Source organism: Mustelus asterias, chromosome 3 (genome assembly GCF_964213995.1).
Source record: "Mustelus asterias chromosome 3, sMusAst1.hap1.1, whole genome shotgun sequence".
Lineage (NCBI taxonomy): Eukaryota > Metazoa > Chordata > Chondrichthyes > Carcharhiniformes > Triakidae > Mustelus > Mustelus asterias.
Window position 1 is genome coordinate 152,002,710 of NC_135803.1, and position 22,058 is coordinate 152,024,767.

At 47.9% G+C, this 22,058-nt stretch overlaps 1 protein-coding gene across 1 annotated transcript; it reads left to right on the forward strand.

Moving 5' to 3' along the window:
* The first annotated feature begins 828 nt into the window (after positions 1-828).
* On the forward strand, positions 829-22,058 carry LOC144491892 (uncharacterized). Its single transcript, XM_078210183.1, has 14 exons — positions 829-916; positions 2,159-2,299; positions 3,568-3,737; positions 4,755-4,793; positions 7,892-7,918; positions 9,124-9,237; positions 10,143-10,214; positions 12,954-12,989; positions 13,882-13,935; positions 15,278-15,340; positions 18,058-18,171; positions 20,096-20,114; positions 21,836-21,889; positions 21,986-22,058. The coding sequence occupies exons 1-14, from the start codon at positions 829-831 to the stop codon at positions 21,997-21,999; spliced, it is 1,005 nt and encodes a 334-aa protein (XP_078066309.1). The 3' UTR covers positions 22,000-22,058.

Sequence of the window (22,058 nt, forward strand, 5' to 3'; positions counted from 1 at the left end):
ATTGAAATTCCGCTTGGTAAACTTGGCACCCACCAGGAACTGCTCCAGGCCATAAGAGAGCTCCCATATCAAGGTGGTGGCACCAAAACAGGTAGAGTATCTGAATGCCACTTGACATCGAGACTGCCCTCAGAGAAAAGGGGAAATCTGACTGGGCTGTGATGCGGCACTGCAGCAAGGTTTGTGGTTGCGGGGAGGGTCGGTGTGGTGGGGAGCAGGATCAGGTTGCTCATTCTAGTGCAGCACGGCGGCACAGTGGTTAGCACTGTTCCGTCCCAGCGCCAGGGGCCTGGGTTCGATTCCGGCCTCGGGCCACTGTCTGTGTGGAGTTTGCACATTCTCCCCGTGTCTGCGTGGGTTTCCTCCGGGTGCTCCGGTTTCCTCCCACACTCCAAAGATGTGCGGGTTAGGTGGATTGGCCATGCTAAATTGACCCCTTAGTGTCAAGGGATTAGCAGGGTAAATATGTGGGGTTATGGGAATAGGGCCTGGATGGGATTGTGGTCGGTGCAGACTCGGTGGGCTGAGTGGCCTCCTTCTGCACTGTTGGGATTCTTTCAAACAATCCTGAGGTACAAGATAGCCTGCTTTGAAAAACAAGCACGACCAATACTGGCATGTTTCTGCCTGAATGTGACGGAATATGTTAGTGATATGTGTGTGGATAATTAGACAGATTGTTGTCTGCGGCTCTGGAAGTTGATGTACAAAGGAACCTTGTTTAAAGAGAGAAGCTTTACTCGACAATTTGAAAGGAAAGAATGGAACACTGAAAATCTGTGGTTTGCAATCCAGGAAGCTCCACTTACGCTCCACCCCATTGGTGGGATGCAGTCACTGAGCCTGCCCGAGTCTGCAAGGCCGATGGAAGGGCACCGAGCCAAGGATAGGTGGGCGCAGACATCTCTGCCCAACTGTAAAAACTAGGACTTTTGGGGGTGATGCCAGGAAGCGACACGGTAGTTAAGTTTATTTATTAGTCACAAGTTGGCTTGTGGGCGCCATGGACAAGTTGGGCCGAAGGGCCTGTTTTCATGCTGTAAACCTCTATGACTCTATGGCTTACATTCACAGTGCAAGAAGTCACTGTGAAAATCCCCTAGTCGCCACACTCAGGTGTTCGGGTACACTGAGGGAGAATTTAGCAAGGCCAATGCACCCTTAAAGAAGTTGGGACGTCTTGTTGAAGTTGTACAAGACATTGGGAAGGCCACACTTGGAATACTGTGTGCAATTCTGGTCACCCTATCATGGAAAGGATATTATTAAACTAGAAAGAGTGCAGAAGAGATTTACTAGTATGCTGCCGGGACTTGATGGTTTGAGTTATGAGGAGAGGCTGGATAGACTGGAACTTCTTTCCCTGGAGCGTAGGAGGCTGAGGGGTGATCTTATAGAGGTCTATAAAATAATGAGGGGCATAGATCAGCCAGATAGTCAATATCTATTCCCAAAGGTAGGGAGTCGAAAACTAGAGGGCATAGGTTTAAGGTGAGAGGGGAGAGATACAAAAAGGTCCAGAGGGGCAATTTTTTCACAGAGGGTGGTCAGTGTCTGAAACAAGCTGTCAGAGGTAGCAGTAGAGGCAGGTGTAATTTTGTCTTTTAAAAAGCATTTAGACAGTTACATGGGTAAGATGGGTAAAGAGGGATATGGGCCAAACGTGGGCAATTGGGACTAGCTTAGGGGTTAAAAAAAAAGGGCGGCATGGACAAGTTGGGCCGAAGGGCCTGTTTTCATGCTATAAACATCTATGACTCTATGGCTTACATTAACACTGCAATGAAGTTACTGTGAAAATTCCTCAGTCGCTGGTGCCTGTACGGGTACACTGAGGGAGGATTTAGCATGGCCAATGCACCTAACCAGCACATCTATCGGACTGTGGAAAAAAACCGGAGCACCCGGAGGAAACCCACGCAGACACGGGGGAACGTGCAGACTGCAGTTAGAAGGAAGCTTGGAATTCTTCTTTATTGATCCCTCAGCAGATGCCAATAAAAATCAATCAGATTGGCTAGTCATTGATTCTTTGCTGCTTGTGGGATCTTGCTTTGCATAAACTGGTTGCCGCGTTCCCTGATGTTGTGGGCGGTGCCATAGATAAATGTGAATTCTTTCATTTTCCTTCATGATCTCCTTTTCTGTTCTTCCTCAGGCAAAGCGATCAATTTTGTCTTGGATTACGTTTTCCTCGCGGCTGGGAGGCGCCCACGGGTCCCTGCTCTGCTGGTCCTGGTGACGGACGGTCTGTCAGAGGACACGGTTACAGAGGCCGTCAGGAGGGCAGAGGCTGCAGGTATTTTCCCGTGTTCCTCACCTCTCCCTCGCTGTGTTTACTGAGGGAGCGGAGGTGGGTGCGATTGTTTTATAGCACGGTGAGGATAGAGCAGGAGGGCACACCGCCTGGTGGGACGAAGTGGATGGCTCTTTCAAGGGGTTGGCACAGGGAAGAAGGGCTGAATGGCTTCCTTTGGAGCTACATGATTGCATGATATTTTGGCCTGGGAACACCAGCCCCTGCAAGTTTCCCTCCATGTCTCACGCTGTGCTGGCCTGGAACTCGATTGTTGTTCCTTCACAGGGGAGACGGTGGCAGAGTGGGAATGTCACAGGACTAGCAATCCAGAGGCCCAGGCTAATATTCTGGGGGCACGGGTTCAAATCCCACCACGGCAACTGGTAGAATTCAAATTATAAATCAGGAATATAATCGCAAATTGACTAACATGGTCATTAAAATCCATCTGGTCCCTTTCCAGAAGGAATTCTGCTGGCCTACACGTGACTCCAGACCAACAGATAGCAAGCTACTGAGTTCAATTAGAGATGGGACTTGCCAATGGTGCCAGTGATGGCCTGGCCAGTGGTGGCAACTGTGGCCTTGCCAGTGGTGGCTGGCCACTGATGCCAGTGGTGGCCTTGGCAGTGCTGTCCTAGCCAGTGGTGCCAATGGCAGCAGTGGCCTTGCCAGTGGTGGTCTAGTCAGTTCTGGCTTAGCCAGTGGTGCCAGTGTTGGTCTAGCCAGTGGTGGCAGCAGTGGCCTTGCCAGTGGTGGTCTAGCCAGTTCTGGCCCAGCCAGTGGTGCCAGTGTAGTCTAGCCAGTGGTGCCAGTGGTGGCCTTGCCAGTGGTGTCCATATCATAAAAAATGCCCTCCCTATCACCAGTGTGGGCGCATCTGCACTTCATATTGTGTAGCAGGTCAGGAATGAGGCTGCTTACCCTCCTGGCAATGAGGGAGTGGCAATAATTCTACATTGTCAATAACACCACATCCCCAAAGTAGATGCAAAAAGTGGTACTTAGAAAATTAAATAGTGAGGTTAGGGGACACCTCCATTGGGGCCTTGGTTCAGGGCTGAATCCTGTTAGGAGCAGGGGACTGTTGTTGGGAGAGTGTAACTGGTCAGGAGTGGCAGCACTGTGGGTGTACCTACACCTCAGAGACTGCAACGGCGCAAGAAGGCAGCTCACCACAACCTTCTCAAGGGGCAATTGGAAATGGGCAACAAAACTAAACTGCCCGAGGAACCTGACCATCCTAATGTCCTTCATCTCAATGTTAGGTATCCGCCTATACGCTGTCGGAGTTGGTGAGGCGGATATTAATGAATTGCAGAGTATCGTTACTGGTGGAGACTCTAAGAATATTGTCTACGCAGAGAACTTCGACTCACTCGCCCAGTTTGAAGGGGCCCTTGCTGATGTAATCTGTGTAGCCGCCAGCAAACCAGATGTAAGTGACAGTCTATCTCAGCGCAAATCTGACCAGTGAATGTGGCAAAATAACTGCGCTCCCTCACTCTCCCACTGCCTATCTTTCATCTATACCTGCTCGGAGCCTCCTGTGTATCCCCAACTTGAATTGCGTCATCAGTGGTGGTCTCGGCTGGGCCCTAAGCTCTGCACTTCCCGTCTGAACCTCTCGACATCTTGGTCTGACCTTAAGACATTCCCGATAACCTATCTCCTATATGTCCCAATGTTTCCTTATGTTGCTCATGTTAAACTTTTTAGAATCAGAGAATATCTAGGAGAGGCGATGGCCTAATGGTGTTATCGCTGGTATGACCATAAAACCATTGTTGATTGTCAGAAGGACCCATCTGGTTCACTAATATCCCTTTAGGGAAAGAAATCTGCCATCCATACCTGGTCTGGCCTACATGTGACTCCAGAGCCACAGCAATGTGGTTGATTCTCAACTGCCCTCTGAAATGGTCTCATTCGCCACTCAGTTTCAACTAGGGCAACTAGGGATGGGCAATAAATGCTGGCCAACCAGCGATGCCCATGTCCCACGAACGAATAAAAAAAAATCTACTGTACAGAAGGAGGCCACTCGGTCCATTGACTCTGCACCAACTCTCTGACAGAGCACCTTACCCAGGCCCTATCCCTGTAACCCATTTACCATGGCTAATTCCCCTAACCTACACATCTTGGGACACTAAGGGGAAATTTAGCATGGCCAATCCACCTAACCTGCACATTTTTGGTCTGTGGGAGCAAACCGGAGCATCCGGAGGAAACCCATGCAGACACGGGGGGAACATGCAAACTCTGCACAGACAGTGGCCCAAAGTCAGAATCGAACCACTATGCCACCGGGCCGCCCCATTATGATGATATTCCTCAGAAGCAGGTGCTATATTAATGCATGTTGCTTTTGTTGTAACCAAGTTGATTGAACTGGAAGTACAGTAGTGCCTCAATGGAAAGTAAAGTTTATTTTGGAATCTCTTTATTTCAGATACATGTGCCAGCCCCTTGTACCACCCAGTGTCCAATGGTAGGTATTGCAAAAGTCTTTCTCCTCACAAACCCTTTTTAGTTGCATAGTTCTAATGAGCTCACAATCTCATCATAGAACGGATATAGCATAGAAAGAGACCATTCGGCCCATCAAGATCATGCAGGCTCTCTTCAAGAGCAGTTCATCTAGTGCCACTCCCTGCCGTCTTCCCACAGTCCTGTACATTTTCCCTCTTCAATCCAATTCCATTTAGAAAGCCGCGATTGAATTCCCCCCGTTCTCAGACAGTGTATTTCAGTTCCTAATCACTCACCGGACAAAGGTAGCTTTCCTCATATTGCCATTGCTTCTTTTGCCAGTTGCCAGAAATCTGTAACGTCTCGTTCTTGATCCGTCCACCAATGGGAACAGTTTCTCCCTATTTACCCTGTTCAGACCCCTCATGACTTTGAGGTGGATACGCAGTGAGACCTTGGTGTTCTCGTGCATCAGTCACTGAAAGTAAGCGTGCAGGTACAGCAGGCAGTAAAGAAAGCAAATGGTATGTTGGCCTTCATAGTGAGAGGATTTGAGTATAGGGATAGAGACGTTTTGCTGCAATTGTATAGGGTGTGGGTGAGGCCACACCTGGAGTATTGTGTGCAGTTTTGGTGTCCTTATCTGAGGAAAGATGTCCTTGCAATAGGGGGAGTGCAACAAAGGTTTATCAGGCTGATTCCTGGGATGGCAGGTCTGTCATATGATTAAGTCGGTTAGGATTATATTCACTGGAGTTTAGAAGAGTGAGAGGGGATCTCATGAAAACTTATAAAATTCTAACAGGGTTAGACAGGGGTAGATTCAGAAAGTATGTTCCCATTGGTGGGGAAGTCCAGAACTAGGGGTCATAGTTTGAGGATAAGGGGTAAATCATATAAAGAGGAAAATTTTCTTCACCCAGAGGATGGTGAATGTGTGGAATTGACGACCACAGAATGTAGTTGAGGCCAAAACATTGTGTGATTTCAAGAAGAAATGAGTTGCAGGATGGGCCTCAAATGCAGCTGAGGTGGGGTTAACCCCTGCTGCCCTGACTAAATTCTGGCTATTTACTGGAGGTGGCACTTTCTACCCGTGACGCCTCTGTGCCAGGGAGCTCAAAAATCACTCACTGCAATTCCCCCTTTGCAGCAAATTAACATCAAGTGTGACCAGCGTGTTTTCATTAAAACCTTCCCAACACTTGCACTTGCGGTTTCTGGACCTGAAGGAGCTTTTCCCCGTTCAATATTCCCGCTATCGATCACATTGTGAGCTTGAGGATGGGATTTTCCGACCTCGCTCGGGCGAGACTGTAAAATCCTGCCCAAGGCTAACGGAGAATTCTGTTCTGCGAGCCTCGCCCGCCCCGATTCCGGTAAAATTCCAGCCTGGGTGTCAAAAGGCAGCTGAGAGGTCGGAGTATTTCTGAGGAGAAGACAAAGGGGGGAATTTTCCAGCCCCCTTTTCGGTGGGCGGGAATGACGGTGGGAACAGAGAATCCAGCGGGAATCTCCAAACGGCTTTTACGCTGTTGGGGATTTCCCATTTACAATTGACATAATGGGGTTGCTGCCCTGATAGGTCAGGAATCCAACTAATTTGCATTTTAATATCATTAGGGGGTTTCCCTGTTCTATTATCCTCCCCCCCCCCACGATAGGATTTCCCTTCCCCCAGCGATGTGATGTCACACCAGCGGAGTTTACAACAGCTCTTGACGAATGGGGATCTGGCGAAGGGAAACAGCCAGGGGCCGTGTGCTTGTTGGGGGATGGGGGGGGGGGGGTGTGGAGAGGGGGGTGGGTGGGGGGGTGGGGTGCGGTAGATGCCGGGTGCAGGTGGGGGGCTGATGCAGGGTGAAGCACCCTGATATCTTGAAGCTCGACATCATTTGGGGTGGGGGGGGAGTCATTTTCTTTTTTTAGATTGGGACACCCCTTTAAAAGGCACCCCGATATCTTGAAGATCGACATCGCTTGGGGTGGGGGCGGGGACACCCATGTGACATCGTGGGATCCGCCTCCAGGATTTGTTTTGACTGGAAAATCCCACCAGTAGGAGCAAGTGATTCCTAGAGATCCCAAAAGGACAATCCCACATCGGAACAAGCTGCCAATGGACATTATCAAGGGCCCATCACCGGAAACCTCCAAGAGCCATCTTCAGATTATTCCCAATTAAACATTTTTCATTATCAGGACCACAATCTCAGCAGCTCATTCCTACTTCAACTGGCATCACCCATATAAACGTTGGTGGAATATAGATATTAGTCTGTGGCGCCAACATAACGAAAGCAGAAGCAGGACGCTAGGCCATTTGGCCCCTTGAGCCTGCTCTGCCATTCGATACAATCATGGCTGATCTCCAATCTCAGCTCCACTTTCCCATCCTGTCCTCATGGCCCTTCATTCCCCCTGGTGCCCAGAAACCTCTTGGAGGAGGAATTCACCAATCCTTGAGGTTTGGGCTGGGCGGAGGGACATGGCGGCCGTAAAATGGTGAGGAAAGACAGGGGTGGCATGGCCATCATCTTTCCTGCACTGTATTTTGCCGGCAGTGGGGAACGTGCAGTGAACCACTTCACTGGCCAATGAGGGACCTCTTTCTGTTGCCAGTGCAGGGAGAATCCTGGCAGCAATGGCTACCGCTTGATGACAGTGGTGTAGCCTGCCCTCAGTAACTGCACCCCACTTCCCCATTCCCCATCCTCAGTGCCCCCCCCAACCCCCAAATATTTCTGAGGCCTGTCTGGCTGGTCCTGGCAAACTCAGACCCCACTCACCTGGTGGTTAGCGTGCATGGACATTGATGTGAGTGCTTCCTCCAGATGCAGTACTAGTGGTGGCCACCGCTCCTGGTGGCACTGCTGAGTTGCAGACCATCTCATTGGCCAGCAGCCCTTCGGGGCGGACCACCATTCTTAATAGGTCGTTCTCCCACTTCCAAGCTGTTTACAGAACTCCAGTTGTTACCACTAAATTGGGCCCTTAACTATAGTCAGCAACAGAGTGTGTAGCCTTCTGGAGAATTCCAAAGACTCACAAACCCCTGAAAAATTTGATGTTGATTTTGTGTAAGTTTCATGGAATTTTGTGTTTTATTTTAAACAGGGTGAGAAAGGAGAAGCAGGAAGAGATGTAAGTATCACGTTTACAAGTGACTTAAGATCAACATTTATCAAAATCTGGCAAGATTATTTTACTCAAATAAGCAGTTAATAAATAAGTTTTTATTGCTTTACTTTTCATCTCTCCAGCATTAATTAATTTGGTTAACCTTTTTCAGTTCTTGTCTTTTTATGTACGTTGGGAGGGTGTGTTGGATACCCAGGGCCAGGGGAGAGTGGGGGGGTGGGTGAGGCAGGTAGAGGGGGGAGAGAGAGAGAGAGGTCATGGGTGGGGACATAGAATCACTCAGTGCAGAAGCAGGCCATTCGGCCCATCGAGTCTGCACCGATTCTCCGACAAAGCATCCCAACCAGATCCACGCTGAGTGTATTCCCAGATGCTAAGGAGCAATTTTAATTGGCCTATCAATCCAACCCGCACATAGAATCCCACAGTGCAGAAGGAGGCCATTCGGCCCACTGAGTCTGTACCGACCATAATCCCACCAAGGCCCTATCCCCGTAACCCCATGCATTTACCCTAGCTAGTCCCCCTGACACTAAGGGGCAATTTAGCGTGGCCAATCCACCTACCCCGCACATCTTTGGACTGTGGGAGGAAACTGGAGCACCCGGAGGAAACCCACGCAGGCACGGGGAGAACGTGCAGAGTCCACACAGACAGTGACCCAAGCCGGGAATCGAACCTGGGTTTCTGGCGCTGTGAGGCAGCAGTGCTAACCACTGTGCCACCATGCCGCCCACACTGTGCTATTGTGCCACCCATCGTTGGCCATTTCGCAGCCCTGGTATTGTATTTGTCCCTGAGATCATGAACATATGGTGAGACTGACTATCCAAGGGCCTTTCTCACGCAACTCAATGGGCCTGCCATAATGACTAGAGGCTTCCTCACCTCACCCCCATCACCCCACACCTCTCACCCATCAGTGCAATCTCCTGAGAGTGACAAGAAGAGCAGGAAACAAAACCCTGGGCCAATAAGGCAAATAAAAGTACTTTGGAAAATTTCAACTTCCCCAAGTGATTGCAAGTCTTTATTTCATTTAATGGCGTCACGAGTGTGGACTGATTCAGAACTAAGTACCGTCAAGGAATAAATGGAGGAATTGAAACAAAGCAATAAGTATATCCTGAATGCAAGAGGCAGTGGGTATTTCGAAAATTGCAGGGAATAACGTGTTGAAATGGTTTATGGTGGTTTCTGTTGTCCAGGGTCAGCCGGGTCTGCCGGGACCTCAAGGCCCACGTGGGCCAGTTGGACCGCCAGGAGTTTCAGGCACCATCGATGGACCCCGTCCAAGCCTGAAGGGTGAGAAAGGATCTCCGGTGAGTATTTAACAAGCAACGTGTCCTCATTTATTGCCCAGATGAAACCACACACTCTTGGAGGATTCCAATGCAAGCAAATGTGAGATCATCCAAATGGGACCTCGAAAGAATGAATGAGAGTACTTTCAAGATGGTAAAAAGGTAGAGGCAGTGGAGGTCCAAAGTGATTTGGGAATCCAGGCACATCGATCATCAAAAGGTAGAGTAAATACTCAGAAAGGCTAAAGGAATTCTGGGCTTTTTACCTGGAGGACGAGAATACAAGGTGGGGGAGGGAGAAATCACACTTCAGCTATACAAAGCTTTGGTTAGTCCATACCCCACTAGATCTTCAGAAGGATATACTGGTTTGGAAGAAGGGCAGTGTAGATTTATCAGGACTATATCAGAATTCAAAGGATTAAATTATGATGAGCGATTGCATAAACTAGGCCCGTATCCATTGGAAGTTAGAAGGTTATGGAGTGATTTGATCAATGTTTTCAATAGATACAGAGAAACTATTCCCACTGGTTGGGAAGCTTGAGGGGTGCGTGGGAGGTGGGGGGGGGGGGGGGGGGGGGTGGAATGGTGGAGGGGAGCGAGGGAAATCCTGGCCCTAGATATCAGGAGCTTAAAATTAGTGCCAGACTCGCCGGTGTGAAGGTTCGAAACATTTGTGCACCCAAAGGGTTGCAGAAGTTCGGAACTGTCTTCCACAAGTGGCAATCAATAGCAGCTCCAGCTGTGACTGACGGAATTTCTATCACCCCGAGGTGTTAAGGGATATGGGGAAACGGGAGGTCGCTGGAGTTAGGATCAGTTAAGACCTCATCGAATGGTGTGACAGGCTCAGGGGCTAAGTGGTCCACTCCTGTTTCTGTGAACAATCCAGTGACGTGTGGAATGTGTCTGATTTGCAGGGATACTCAGGAAGAGATGGTGTTCCGGGATCACCAGGTAGACCGGGGAACCCAGGCTCATCTGGACTGCCGGTGAGTAGCTCAGTACCGACAAACATAGAAACATAGAAGATAGGAGCAGGAGGAGGCCATTCGGCCCTTCGAGCCTGCTCCGCCATTCATCACGATCATGGCTGCTCGTCCAACTCAATAGCCTAATCCTGCTTTCTCCCCGTAACCTCTGATCCCATTCGCCCCAAGTGCTATATCCAACCGCCTCTTGAATACATTCAATGTTTTCGCATCAACTACCTCCTGTGGTAATGAATTCCACAGGCTCACCGCTCTTTGAGTGAAGAAATATCTCCTTACCTCCGTCCTAAATGGTCTACCCTGAATCCTCAGACTGTGAACCCTGGTTCTGGACCGTCGGGAACATCCTCCCTGCATCTTCCCTGTCTAGTCCTGTTAGAATTTTATAAGTCTCTATGAGAACCCCCCTCATTCGTCTGAACGCCAGCAAAAACAATCCTAACCTAGTCAATCTCTCCTCATACATCAGTCCCGCCAACATAATGCCAACATAGTGCCAGGAGTGAGATCTGTCAAGGAAAACCAAAAGCCCGGGGTTAACCCTAGTTTTTGAAAATCCAACTGATTCAGTCAGAAGGCTGCTGCCCTGATCTTATCTGGCCTGTGTGTGACTCCAGTCCCACATCAACGGGGTTGACTCTTAATTGCTCCACAGGGTGGCCCAACAACTCAATTTTGTTGTACCAAACTGCAACAAAGAAGGTCATATAGAACCGCAGAGATTCAAGGAGAATGACTGTCGATACAAACATCCTAATCAGTAAATATTCTTCAAGCAGCCTCAGGAGAGGCAATGGCCTCGTGGAACTATCGCGAGACTATTAATCTAGAAACTCAGCTAATGTTCTGGGGACCCGGGTTCGATTCCCGCCACAGCAGATGTGGAATTTGAATTCAATAAGGCAAAATCTGGAATTAAGAATCTACTGATGACCATGAAACCATTGTCAGAAAAACCCATCTGGTTCACTAATGTCCTTTAGGGAAGGAAATCTGCCTTCCTTATCTGGTCTGGCCTACATGTGGCTTTGGGATGGGCACTAAATGCTGGCCAGCCAGTGATGCCCATGTCCCACGAATGAATAAAAACTGGGGTACGGTAACAGAGGGAGAACTGGATGAGTGATCTGGAGACATGACTAACGATCCAGAGATACAGGTTCAAGTCTAACTTTCAAATTCAATTAACTAACTGAATCTGGAGTTAAGAGTTAGCCTCAGAAATGGTGACACCTCGAGAAAGATCTGACAAAGACCCTGGGTTTGACCTCACACAAAGTTCCTGGGAATACTTAAATCGCAACCATACAGACCCTGCTGGATCCGGATACCGGAGATGGAATTTTCCCAAAATATGCTGGAGTGTCAGGTTCTGACTGAAAACCAGTGGGTAGGATTCTCCGACCTTGCTTGTAGGTCAGATTTTCCGGTCCCGCTGCAGTGACCGGTGATTTGGGCGTATGATCATATGCATAATCCCCCCTTCCCCACCCCGCCATGCCCCTCCCCCCACCCGCCACACTCCTCCCCTATATCCCCTCAATGCTCACTGGCATGGGGTACCCCGTAAATTGGTCTCCCTATAGGCCCTGCCCCTTCAGGTCTTCCCTCTTCAGGCCCTACCCCTTTGAGGCACCACCCCCTTAGCAGTGGGGGTGGTGTCTCAATTTAGCTGTGCACCAATTGGCTGCTGCATTTCTTAAAGTACAACATTGACTTCTCTTCAAGAAAGCAGTTAATTGGTTATTACATTCTTTAGGACATCCTAAGGTCATGGAATGCAGTAAATAAATCTAAGTTCTATCTTGCATTGATTCTCAAGGATAATGTGCAGATGCCAAGAACAAATAATAAATGTGGATGTAGAAGTGTTGAGGGACGTTGTGGCTGTGCTATTGTACAGATGGGACATATCAATAGCCAGTAAACTGTGTTGTGTCATCGTGATAAATACAAACAAATTTTCATTTGCATTTCACTCAGATAAACCACTCAGGAAACCAGAACTAGAGGGCACAGCCTCAAAATAAGGGGGGGCCAGTTCAGAACAGAGTTGAGGGGGAACTTCTTCTCTCAGAGGGTAGTGAATCTCTGGAATTCTCTGCCCATTGAAGTGGTGGAGGCTTCCTCGTTGAATATGTTTAAATCACGGGTAGATAGTTTTCTGATCGATAAGGGAATTAGGGGATATGGGGAGCAGGCGGGTAAGTGGAACTGATTCGCTTCAGATCAGCCATGATCTTGTTGAATGGCGGGGTAGGCTCGAAGGGCCAGATGGCCTACTCCTGCTCCTATTTCTTATGTTCTTATGTTCTTATAAACATGTTTATTTGAATACTTTCCTCAATCTTATAGAGGTCTATGAAATAATAAAGGGCAAAGATAAGCTAGATAGTCAATATCTTTTTCCAAAGGTAGGGGAGACTAAAACTAGAGGGCATAGGTTTAAGGTGAGAGGGGAGAGATACAAAAGGGTCCAGAGGGGCAATTTTTTCACACAGAGGGTGGTGAGTGTCTGGAACGAGCTGCTACAGGTAGTAGTAGAGGCGGGTACAATTTTGTCTTTTAAAAAGCATTTAGACAGTTACATGGGTAAGATGGGTATAGAGGGATATGGGCAAAATGCAGGCAATTGGGACTTGCTTAGTGGTAAAAACTGGGTGGCATGGACAAGTTGGGCCGAAGGGCCTGTGCTGTAAACCTCTATGACTCCATAACTCACTTTATAATTTTTTTTAGGGGAATCAAGGTGTCCCAGGATTGCGAGGTGAACGTGTAAGTATAAATCGTAACAAAGGGTCATTGTGGCCACACCTTTCTTCAGTTTAACATTTGTCAATAGAGTTTTGTCAGCTGAAGTCTCTTACAGCCATTGGGTGTAAGCTGTTGTTTAAGTGTTTGAATGGGGAGCTGTAGGTAGTGGCTCTGTTAGTGAATTCCCTCCTGTTGGAGATGAGCTATGGGCGGCACGGTGGCACAGTGGTTGGCACAGTGGTTGGCACAGCTGCCTCACAAGCTCCAGCGACCCGGGTTCGATTCCCGGCTTGGGTCACTGTGTGGAGTGTGCACGTTCTCCCCGTGTCTGCGTGGGTTTCCTCCGGGTGCTCCGGTTTCCTCCCACAGTCCAAAGATGTGCTGGTTAGATGAATTGGCCATGCTAAATTGCCCCTTAGTGTCCAAAGGTGTGTAGTTTAGGGGAATTAGCCCTGGTAAATGGGTTATAGGGATAGGGCCTGGATAAGATGCTCTGTAGGAGAGTTGGTGCAGACTCAATGGACCGAATGATCTCCTTCTGTACTGTAGATACTTTCTTACCCATGGTAAAATTTGTGGGGTTACAGGGATAGGGTGGGAGAGAGGGCCTAGGCAAGATACTCTGTCAGAGACTTGATGGGCCGAATGGCCTCCTCTGCACTGTAGGAAATCTATGATTCGAAGAGCACTAATAATGGAGCTAGCTGCGCAGACATTGGCTGCAGAATTTCCTACATTGCAATAGTGGCGCACTTCACAAAAACACTTCATTGGCTGTGAAGCTTTAGGTTGTCTTGAGGTTGTGAAAGGGCAGGCGTTTAATTCCTCGCCCCCAAGCTGGCGAGGTTTGTGCCCATACAGGAGGGAGGATAACCATCGCTATTGACGGTAAAATATCAGCTTCTTGTTTCAGGGAGAACACGGAATACCAGGGCAAGCTGGTCCGAGAGGTCCAAAAGGAGAAAAGGTGTGTACACATCTCCTCTTTAACAACACACAAAGAACGTGAATTGTATTTAATTGTGCGTGCATTCAAGCTTCTTGTGTAGTATTGAAATATCCTGAAGATTTGTTTTCTCTCCAAGGATCATTCCCGTGTGGAATCCTCTCGCCCAGAGAGTCGAGGCTGGGTCACTGAATTTTCGAATGTTTGATTGATAAGGAAGTTGAGGGTCATGGGGGGGTCAGACGGAGATGAGACCACAACCAGATCAACCGTGATCTTATTGATAGGCCAAATGGCCTACTCCTGCTCCCAAGTCCTGTGTACCCATCGTTGTTCCCTGTAAATTGGTAGTAGGAGATATAGGGGCGATTTTCCAGCCCTCTTCACCGCAGACCGCCATTCCCGCGGTGTCCGCCAACTCTTGCCAGAGAGCCGGAATGGGATCTGTGCCGGGGAGATCTTAAAATGACATCACCTCCCCCTCACCCCCGCTGGTGACATAATCGGGTTCACCCCCAGCCTGAACCCTGATTACCAACAATTTAAATAGATTTAAATATGCGGAAATGGCTTAACATCACCTCCTTGGCAGCTCAGAGGTGAGTGTAGCCCCTCGGAGGGTGATGGGCCCAATGGCCTCTTTCTGCACTGTAGGAATTCTATGATTCTGCTTATTTATTTATCTCGTTTTCCCTTGAACGTATCTATGGCATTCCTCTCAACTGTTCGCGAGTCCCAGAACCTCACCACTCTCTGGCTTAAAGACATTTATCCTGAGTTCCCTATTAGATTTATTCGTGTCTATCTTATATTCATGTTATTATTTTCTCCATATCTATCCTTGCAAAATCTTAATTTCTGGCATCAATTACCACAGACACCAGAAATTAACTATGAAGAGGAAATGATGAAGATACTCAGGAGGTCTGTCAGCATGTGTGGAGAGAGAAACAGAGGAAATGGGCCTGATTTTTACCTGATTCCGTGGTCTCCAGCCCCCCGGTTGAGGAATCGGCCGTGTAGGCCGGAATTCTCTGGCTGTTCACGTCGGTGGAACTCTCCAGTCCCACCGGCAGTGCACCCCCGCCCTTGCGTTTCCCGCCGATGTGGGGTGACGCCAATGGGAATTCCAAAACAACGCATCTCCTCCCTCTGGCGGGAGGCCGGAGAATCTCACCGTTAATCACGTTCCCACCTCAAGACCCCCCCCCCCCGCCGGGGAGAGCGCAATGTTCAGACCATGGCATTCTTGCAATCTCTTGGTTGTCAGGTGTTTTGGGATGTCCTGTGGACGTGGGGGTGCTACATCAGTGCAGATTCTTTGCTCCTTTCATTTATGGTTGTGCATTTCTTCCTCTTACAGGGTGAAGTTGGCATTGCAACCGGAGGTGGTTATCCTGGCAGGAAGGGCGAACCGGGTAATCCTGTAAGTACACGCTCTCACAGCTTACACTGAATTACACAGAATGCATTGCACACAGACAGGCCATTCAGCCCAACAGGCCTGTGTTGGTGCTTATGCCCCACACAAGTCTTCTCCCGCTGAGCTTCATCTAAATCCCAGCAACAAATCCTTCCATTTCCAGGTTAAGCACGGCACGGTGGCACAGTGGGTTAGCACCGCTGCCTCACAGCGCCAGGGACCCGGGTCCGATTCCAGCCTCGGGTCACTGTCTTTGTGGAGTATGCACATTCTCCCCGTGTCTGCGTGGGTTTCCTCCGGGTGCTCCGGTTTCCTCCCACACTCCAAAGATGTGCGGGTTAGGCGGAATGGCCTTGCTACAATTGCCCCTTAGTGCCCCAAGCTGTGTAGGTGAGGAGGATTAGGGGGGTAAATATGTGGGGTTACGGGGTAAGCCTGGGTAAGAGACGGTGCAGACTTGATGGGCCTAATGGCCTCCATCTGCACTGTCGGAATTCTATGATTCTGTTTATTTATTTATCTCACTTTCCCCTAAATGTATCTATGACATTCTTCTTAACTGGACACGAGTTCCGCAACCTCACCACTCTCTGGTTTAAAGACATTTATCCTGAATTCCCTATTAGATTTATTTGTGTTTATCTTGTATTCATGTTGTGATTTTCTCCATATCTATCCTTGCAAACTCTTAAAGACCTCTCTCAGGCCACACTCAGCCCTCTCTCTCTTCGAGGGATGTGTAATTTCTTCATGATGCACAGCCTGAGTTAAGTTTTTATTTGAGCAGTGGCTGGTGGTGTAGAATATTGAACGGTTCAGCACAGAAGGAGGTCATTTGGCCCATCGAGTCTGTGCCATTGACGAGCAGTCTGATCCATCTCATTCGACTGCACTAACTGTCCAGCGAATGTACATTCTCCACAGGAGTGAGAAAACTTGAGGAACCTTTTTCAACCTGGAAATTGTGCAGTTGGTATCGATAGAATCTCTGCAGTGCAAACCGAGGCCATTCAGCCCATCGAGTCTGCACCAACTCTTCAAAAGAGCACCTTACCCACGCACTATCCCTGTAACCCCACAATTTTATCATGTCTAATATACTATTTCTCAAACATGTGGTTTTACTTAGAATTATAGAATCATACAGTGCAGAAGGAGGCCATTCAGCCCATTAAGTCTGCACCGATCACAATCCACCCAGGCCCTATCCCCAAAACCCCATATATTTGCCCTAGCTAGCCCCCCTGACACTAAGGGGAAATGTAGCATGGCCAATCCACCTAACTCGCACATCTTTGGACTGTGGGAGGAAACTGGAGCACCCAGAGGAAACCCACGCAGATACGGGAAGAATGTGCAAACTCCACACAGACAGGGACCCAAGCCGGGAATCGAACCTGGGTCCCTGGTGCTGTGAGGCAGCAGTGCTAACCACTGTGCCACCGTGCCGCCCCAATCATTTGGATTCACAGTTATATATAATTGTTTGCAGAATTAATCATTAATCTGTGTGAATGATCAACATTACCTTCGAGTTCAGTGATATTATTTTGAATACTGAATTACGTACTGATAATCCATGCATCCCAGAACACTAAGGGGCAATTTAGCACGGCCAATCAACCTAACCCGCACAGCTTTGGATTGTGGCAGGAAACAGGAGCACCCGGAGGAAACCCACGCAGACACGGGGAGAACGTGCAAACTCCACACACTGACCCGAGGCTGGAATTGAACCCAGGTCTCTGGCACTGGGAGGCAGCGGTGCTAACCACTGTGCCATCCTGCACAATTTGGTGGGATGGTTGGACAAGTAGCAGATGAAATTTCATGCAGAGATGCGTGAAGTGATTCATTTCGGAAGAATACAGAGAGACAATATAAAGTAAAGGATACAATTCTAAAGTGGATGCAGGAGCAGAGAGACCTTGGTGTCTATGTGCATTGACCACTGATGGTGACAGGACAGGTTGAGATATAGTCAATAAAGAATATTGCATGCTGGGCTTTATTATTAGAGGCATAGAGTACAAAATGATGGCACAGCGGTATTATCACTGGACTTGTAACCAGAGATCCAGGGGATTAGTTTGGGGACCTAGGCTTGAATCCCACCACAGCAGGTGGGAAGGCAATGGCCTAGTGGACTATCAGTAGACTATTAATCCATGAATTCAGCTAATGTTCTGGGGCAAGAAAAGAAAATGCTGGAAAATCTCAACAGGCCTGACAGCATCTGTGGAGAGAGAATAGAGACATTTCGAGCCTGGATGAATCTTTGTCAGAGCTGATGAACTGATTAATGTCCTGGGGACTCGGGTTCGAATCCTGCCACAGCAGATGGTGGACGGTAGATTTCCTTCCCTAAAGGACATTAGTGAACCAGGTGGATTTTTACCACAATCGATAATGGTTTCACGGTCATCAGTAGATTCTTAATTCCAGGTATTTTTTTATTGAATTCAAATTCCACCATCTGCCGTGGTGGGATTCGAACCCGGGTCCCCAGAACATTAACTGCGCTCCTAGATTAATAGTCTAGTGATAATACCACTAGGCCAACGCCTCCTTTTAATTTTGCTGCTCCTGTCAAGGGCCTTGGGACGTTTTCAGCCACAGTAAAGGGGCTATAAGGATGCAAGAAGTTGTTTTTTGATGCAATCCGTGAACGGTATCTAGAAGTGGTCAGTGGTTAACATCTTTCGATTACTCTATTGCAGGGTATTCCTGGGCCACCGGGTCTCCCTGGACTGAGGGGCGATTTTGGACCTCGTGGCCAAATAGGACCACAAGGTCCCATTGGTCCTCCAGGACCCGCTGGGAGGTCTAGCAAGGTACGTTGTGATCTCATCCAAACAAAATGCCTTTGCATGAACAATTAAATGAAAAGCAAGCGCGAAACACCCACTCCATCCCTTTAAGTTGCTTGGAAGCTACTCTGTTGTGCTTGATGTTTGTGGCTGACCTAAAGCTGACTGTCTCGGAGGTGATGCTCGGTACGAATGCTGTTTGGTGTCAGCTGTGGCTCCATGGAGAGCGCTCTGACTCAGAAGGTCATAGGTTCAAGTCCTACTCCTGAGCTCTGAGCACGAAATGTAGGCCAACACTCCGTGTGCAGTACTGAGGCAGTGCCTCACTGCCGGAGGTGCCGCCTTTTGATGGGACTTTCAAACTGAGATCCTGTCTGCCCTCTCGGGTGGATGCAAAAGATCTGATGATGTTATTTGTGAGGGGATTGGAGGAGTTTTTCTGTGGTCGAATGGCCTGCTCCCCATTTAAGTTTGATATACTTCAAACCATCCACCCCCCCGCCACCCATATGGGAACTACTCTTCCAATTGTGCTCAAAACTGCAATGCGCGAATGCTAGTATAACTACAGACCAGGACAAGGAACAGGAGAAGTCCATTCAGCTCTTCAGGCCTGTTCTGCCATTTAATAAGATCATGGCTGATCTAACATTCACTAAGTCCACTTTCCTGCTTTCTCTCAGTGACCCTTAATTCCCCGACTGATTAAAAATCTATCCATCTCAATCTTGAAAATGTTCTAAAATGTTGCTGGGCAAAGAATTCCAATGATTCACCATATTCAAAGAGAAGAAATTATTCCTCAAATCCTTCTTAAATGAGCTCCCTCTTATTCTGTGACTCTGCCCTCTGGTCCCACACTGTCCCATGGGTGGAAACATGCTCTCAACATTTACCCAGCCTAACCCCCTAAGAATCTTCTACGTTTCAATCATATCACCTCATTCTTCTTAACTCCAAGGAGTACAGACCCAACCTGTTTAACCTTTCCTCATATAGTAGTCCCTCCATACCCAGGATCATCCTAGTAAACCTCCTCTGTACTGCCTCCAATGTTAACATATCGTTCCTTATATAGGGGGACCAAAACTGTACACAATATTCTAAATGTGGCCTCACTCGTACCTTGTACAATTGCAGCAACTTTACATTTGTATTCCAGCCCCCTTGAAATAAAAGCCAGCATTCTATTTGCCTTTCCGATTACCTTCTGCCCCTGCATGCCAGCTTTCTGGCGTTCATGAACAAGGACCCCCCAAGTTCCTTTGTACTCCAGCTTTCTGCAGTCCCTCTCTCCATTTAAATAATAATCCACATTCTCATCCCTTCTTCCAAAATGAAGAATCTCACATTTTCCCACAATGAATTCCATTTGCCAATTCACTGCCCACTCACTTAACCTGTCACTATTTCTCTGCCTGTATCTATCTCTCCTTACAACCTGCCTTCCCTCCCACCTTTGTATCATCTAAAAATTTGGCCACAGTACTCTCTGTTCCTTCTTCCAAATAATGAATCTGTATTGTGAAGAGCAGGGGGTCACAGCGCTGATCCCTGTGGCACTCCACTTGTAACTGCCCTCCAACCAGAGAAAGACCCCCTAATCGTTGCTTACAAGAGTAAACCAATCTGAGACTGTCTCAACATTGCTCTCACTCTCAGTTGTATCATCTCTTGTCAATTTGGTGAGAGTTTCTTGGCTCCAAAACTCAGTTGGAAAGTTACAGAATAATCAACTTAAACTTGCAAGTTCAATATTGCTTTTAATTATGTACTTGTATCTTGATAAGAGTCTATATTGAATGTGTTGCATTCAGCATCAGAATTATTTGAAGACTGTTCAGTGTTCAATTTTGTCTGATGGCATTGCAAAATGAATAGTTTATTCATCTCTGGAGGTGGTTGTTCTCAGGATGTTTTCCTTATTATGTTTCTCATTCTGTTGCAGGGGGAAAAGGGAGAACCAGGTGAGAGAGTAAGTGAATGTTCCATTCGATCATCATCTCAAACTGATTTATTCTAGAATAAAAGTACTGCAGATGCTGGAATCCGAAACAGAAAGTGCTGGAAAATCTCAGCAAGTCAGACAGCATCTGTGAAGGGAGAATAGAGCCAAAGTTTTGAGTCTGGATGAGCCGTCCATTAGGGGTTTGTGGGTTTTAACAGAAAAAGAAAAGACTTGGTTTGCACATGTACATTCAAAGTAACATACAGCAGGTTTTATTGAGGAGCTGCTCTTTGCTCTGCACAGATACAAAACTGAAAGTAAAACAGTATCCTCAGCACACACGCTAATGACATCACCATCATATCATGTGGTCAGCTCTTAAAGAAACCTTGCAACTGTGCGGGTCATCCAGACTCGAAACGTTGGCTCTATTCTCTCTCCAAAGATGCTGTCAGACCTGCTGTGATTTTCCAGCATTTTCCGATTTGTTTTAGAGGTTGATTTCCTTTTTTAAGTTTAAATTTATTTATTAGTGTCACAAGTAGGCTTACATTAACACTGCAATGAAGTTCCTGTGAAAATCCCCGAGTCGCCACACTCCGGCGCCTATTCGGGTACACTGAGGGGGAATTTAGCATGGCCAATGCACCCTAACCAACATGTCTTTCGGACTGTGGGAGGAAACCGGAGTACCCGGAGGAAACCCACACGGATATGAGGAGAACGTGCAGATTCCGCACAGACAGTGACCCAAGACAGGATCGTTTGTGAAACAGATGGAGGTGATGGCACTGCCAGTAGGCCATCCTCCATGTTCTTGCTAATGCATCCGAACACAATAATCTCTTTCCTACCTACTCCACATCATACCATCCACTGCCCGACAATCTTCTCCACTGGAGACTGTGGATGAGGTTCAGGGTGATGTTGCCGGTGGGAGATCCTGGACTGCTCCAGCTTACCGGGGGTGAGAGGGGGTGGGGCAAAAAACTGTGAGATGGGAAAAGTGGTCAGGCCACTCCCCCACCTTTCCAGCTGAGGTTCACTAGCAGCAGGGGAACGATGATTTTTGATTTGATTTTTTAAAATTTGATTTATTATTGTTACATGTATTAACATACAGTGAAAATTATTGTTTCTCGTGCGCTATGGAGACAAAGCATCCTGTTCATAGAGAAGGAAAGGAGAGAGTGCAGAATGTAGTGTTACAGTCATAGCTAGGGTGTAGAGAAAGATCAACTTAATGCAAGGTAGGTCCATTCAAAAGTCTGACAGCAGCAGCTGTTCTTGAGTCGGTTGGTACGTGACCTCAGACTTTTGTATCTTTTTCCCGACGGAAGAAGGTGGAAGAGAGAAACCAAAAGAGAAAATGCTGGAAAACCTCAGCAGGTCTGGCAGCATCTGTAAGGAGAGAAAAGAGCTGATGTTTCGAGTCCAGATGACCCTTTGTCAAAGCTGGAATTCATTGAGGTGGGGACGTAAGGGTACGAAGCTGAGTCCTTTGCTGAGAACAGCACGCTCAGCCTCAGAGAAGGGAAGGTTGAAGGGTATGGTGAAGACACGTGGAAGACAAGGTGGACGGGAGAATGTCCGGGGTGCGTGGGGTCCTTGATAATGCTGGCTGCTTTGCCAAGGCAGTGGGAAGTGTGGTCAGAGTCAATGGATGTGAGGCTGGTTTGTGTGAACTTAACGGAGAAGCAGAACTTAACGACGGATTGACGATTTAAACTTTACCCACAGGGTTTGGTAACCTCAGAAAATGGAGCTGGTCAGAAAGGAGAGCCTGGTCGGCAGGTGAGTATTTAAGAATTAGGAGCGGCACCCAAAATAATGAACTTGCATGACTGAGCGATGATACCAGTTAGAACTAACAATGCATTTCCTTGCCAGGGTATTCCTGGTGAGTCTGGTAGCCCAGGACCAAGAGGATCCCCTGGTCCATCGGGTCAGAAAGGTGACAAGG

Coding starts and splice junctions, on each gene's coding strand:
- LOC144491892 (XM_078210183.1), top strand. CDS start 829: ATGCAGTCACTGAGCCTGCCCGAGTCTGCAAGGCCGATGGAAGGGCAC. Junction 2,300..3,567: donor CAGGAGGGCAGAGGCTGCAG/GTATTTTCCCGT, acceptor TCTCAATGTTAG/GTATCCGCCTATACGCTGTC. Junction 15,341..18,057: donor AGGGCGAACCGGGTAATCCT/GTAAGTACACGC, acceptor ACTCTATTGCAG/GGTATTCCTGGGCCACCGGG.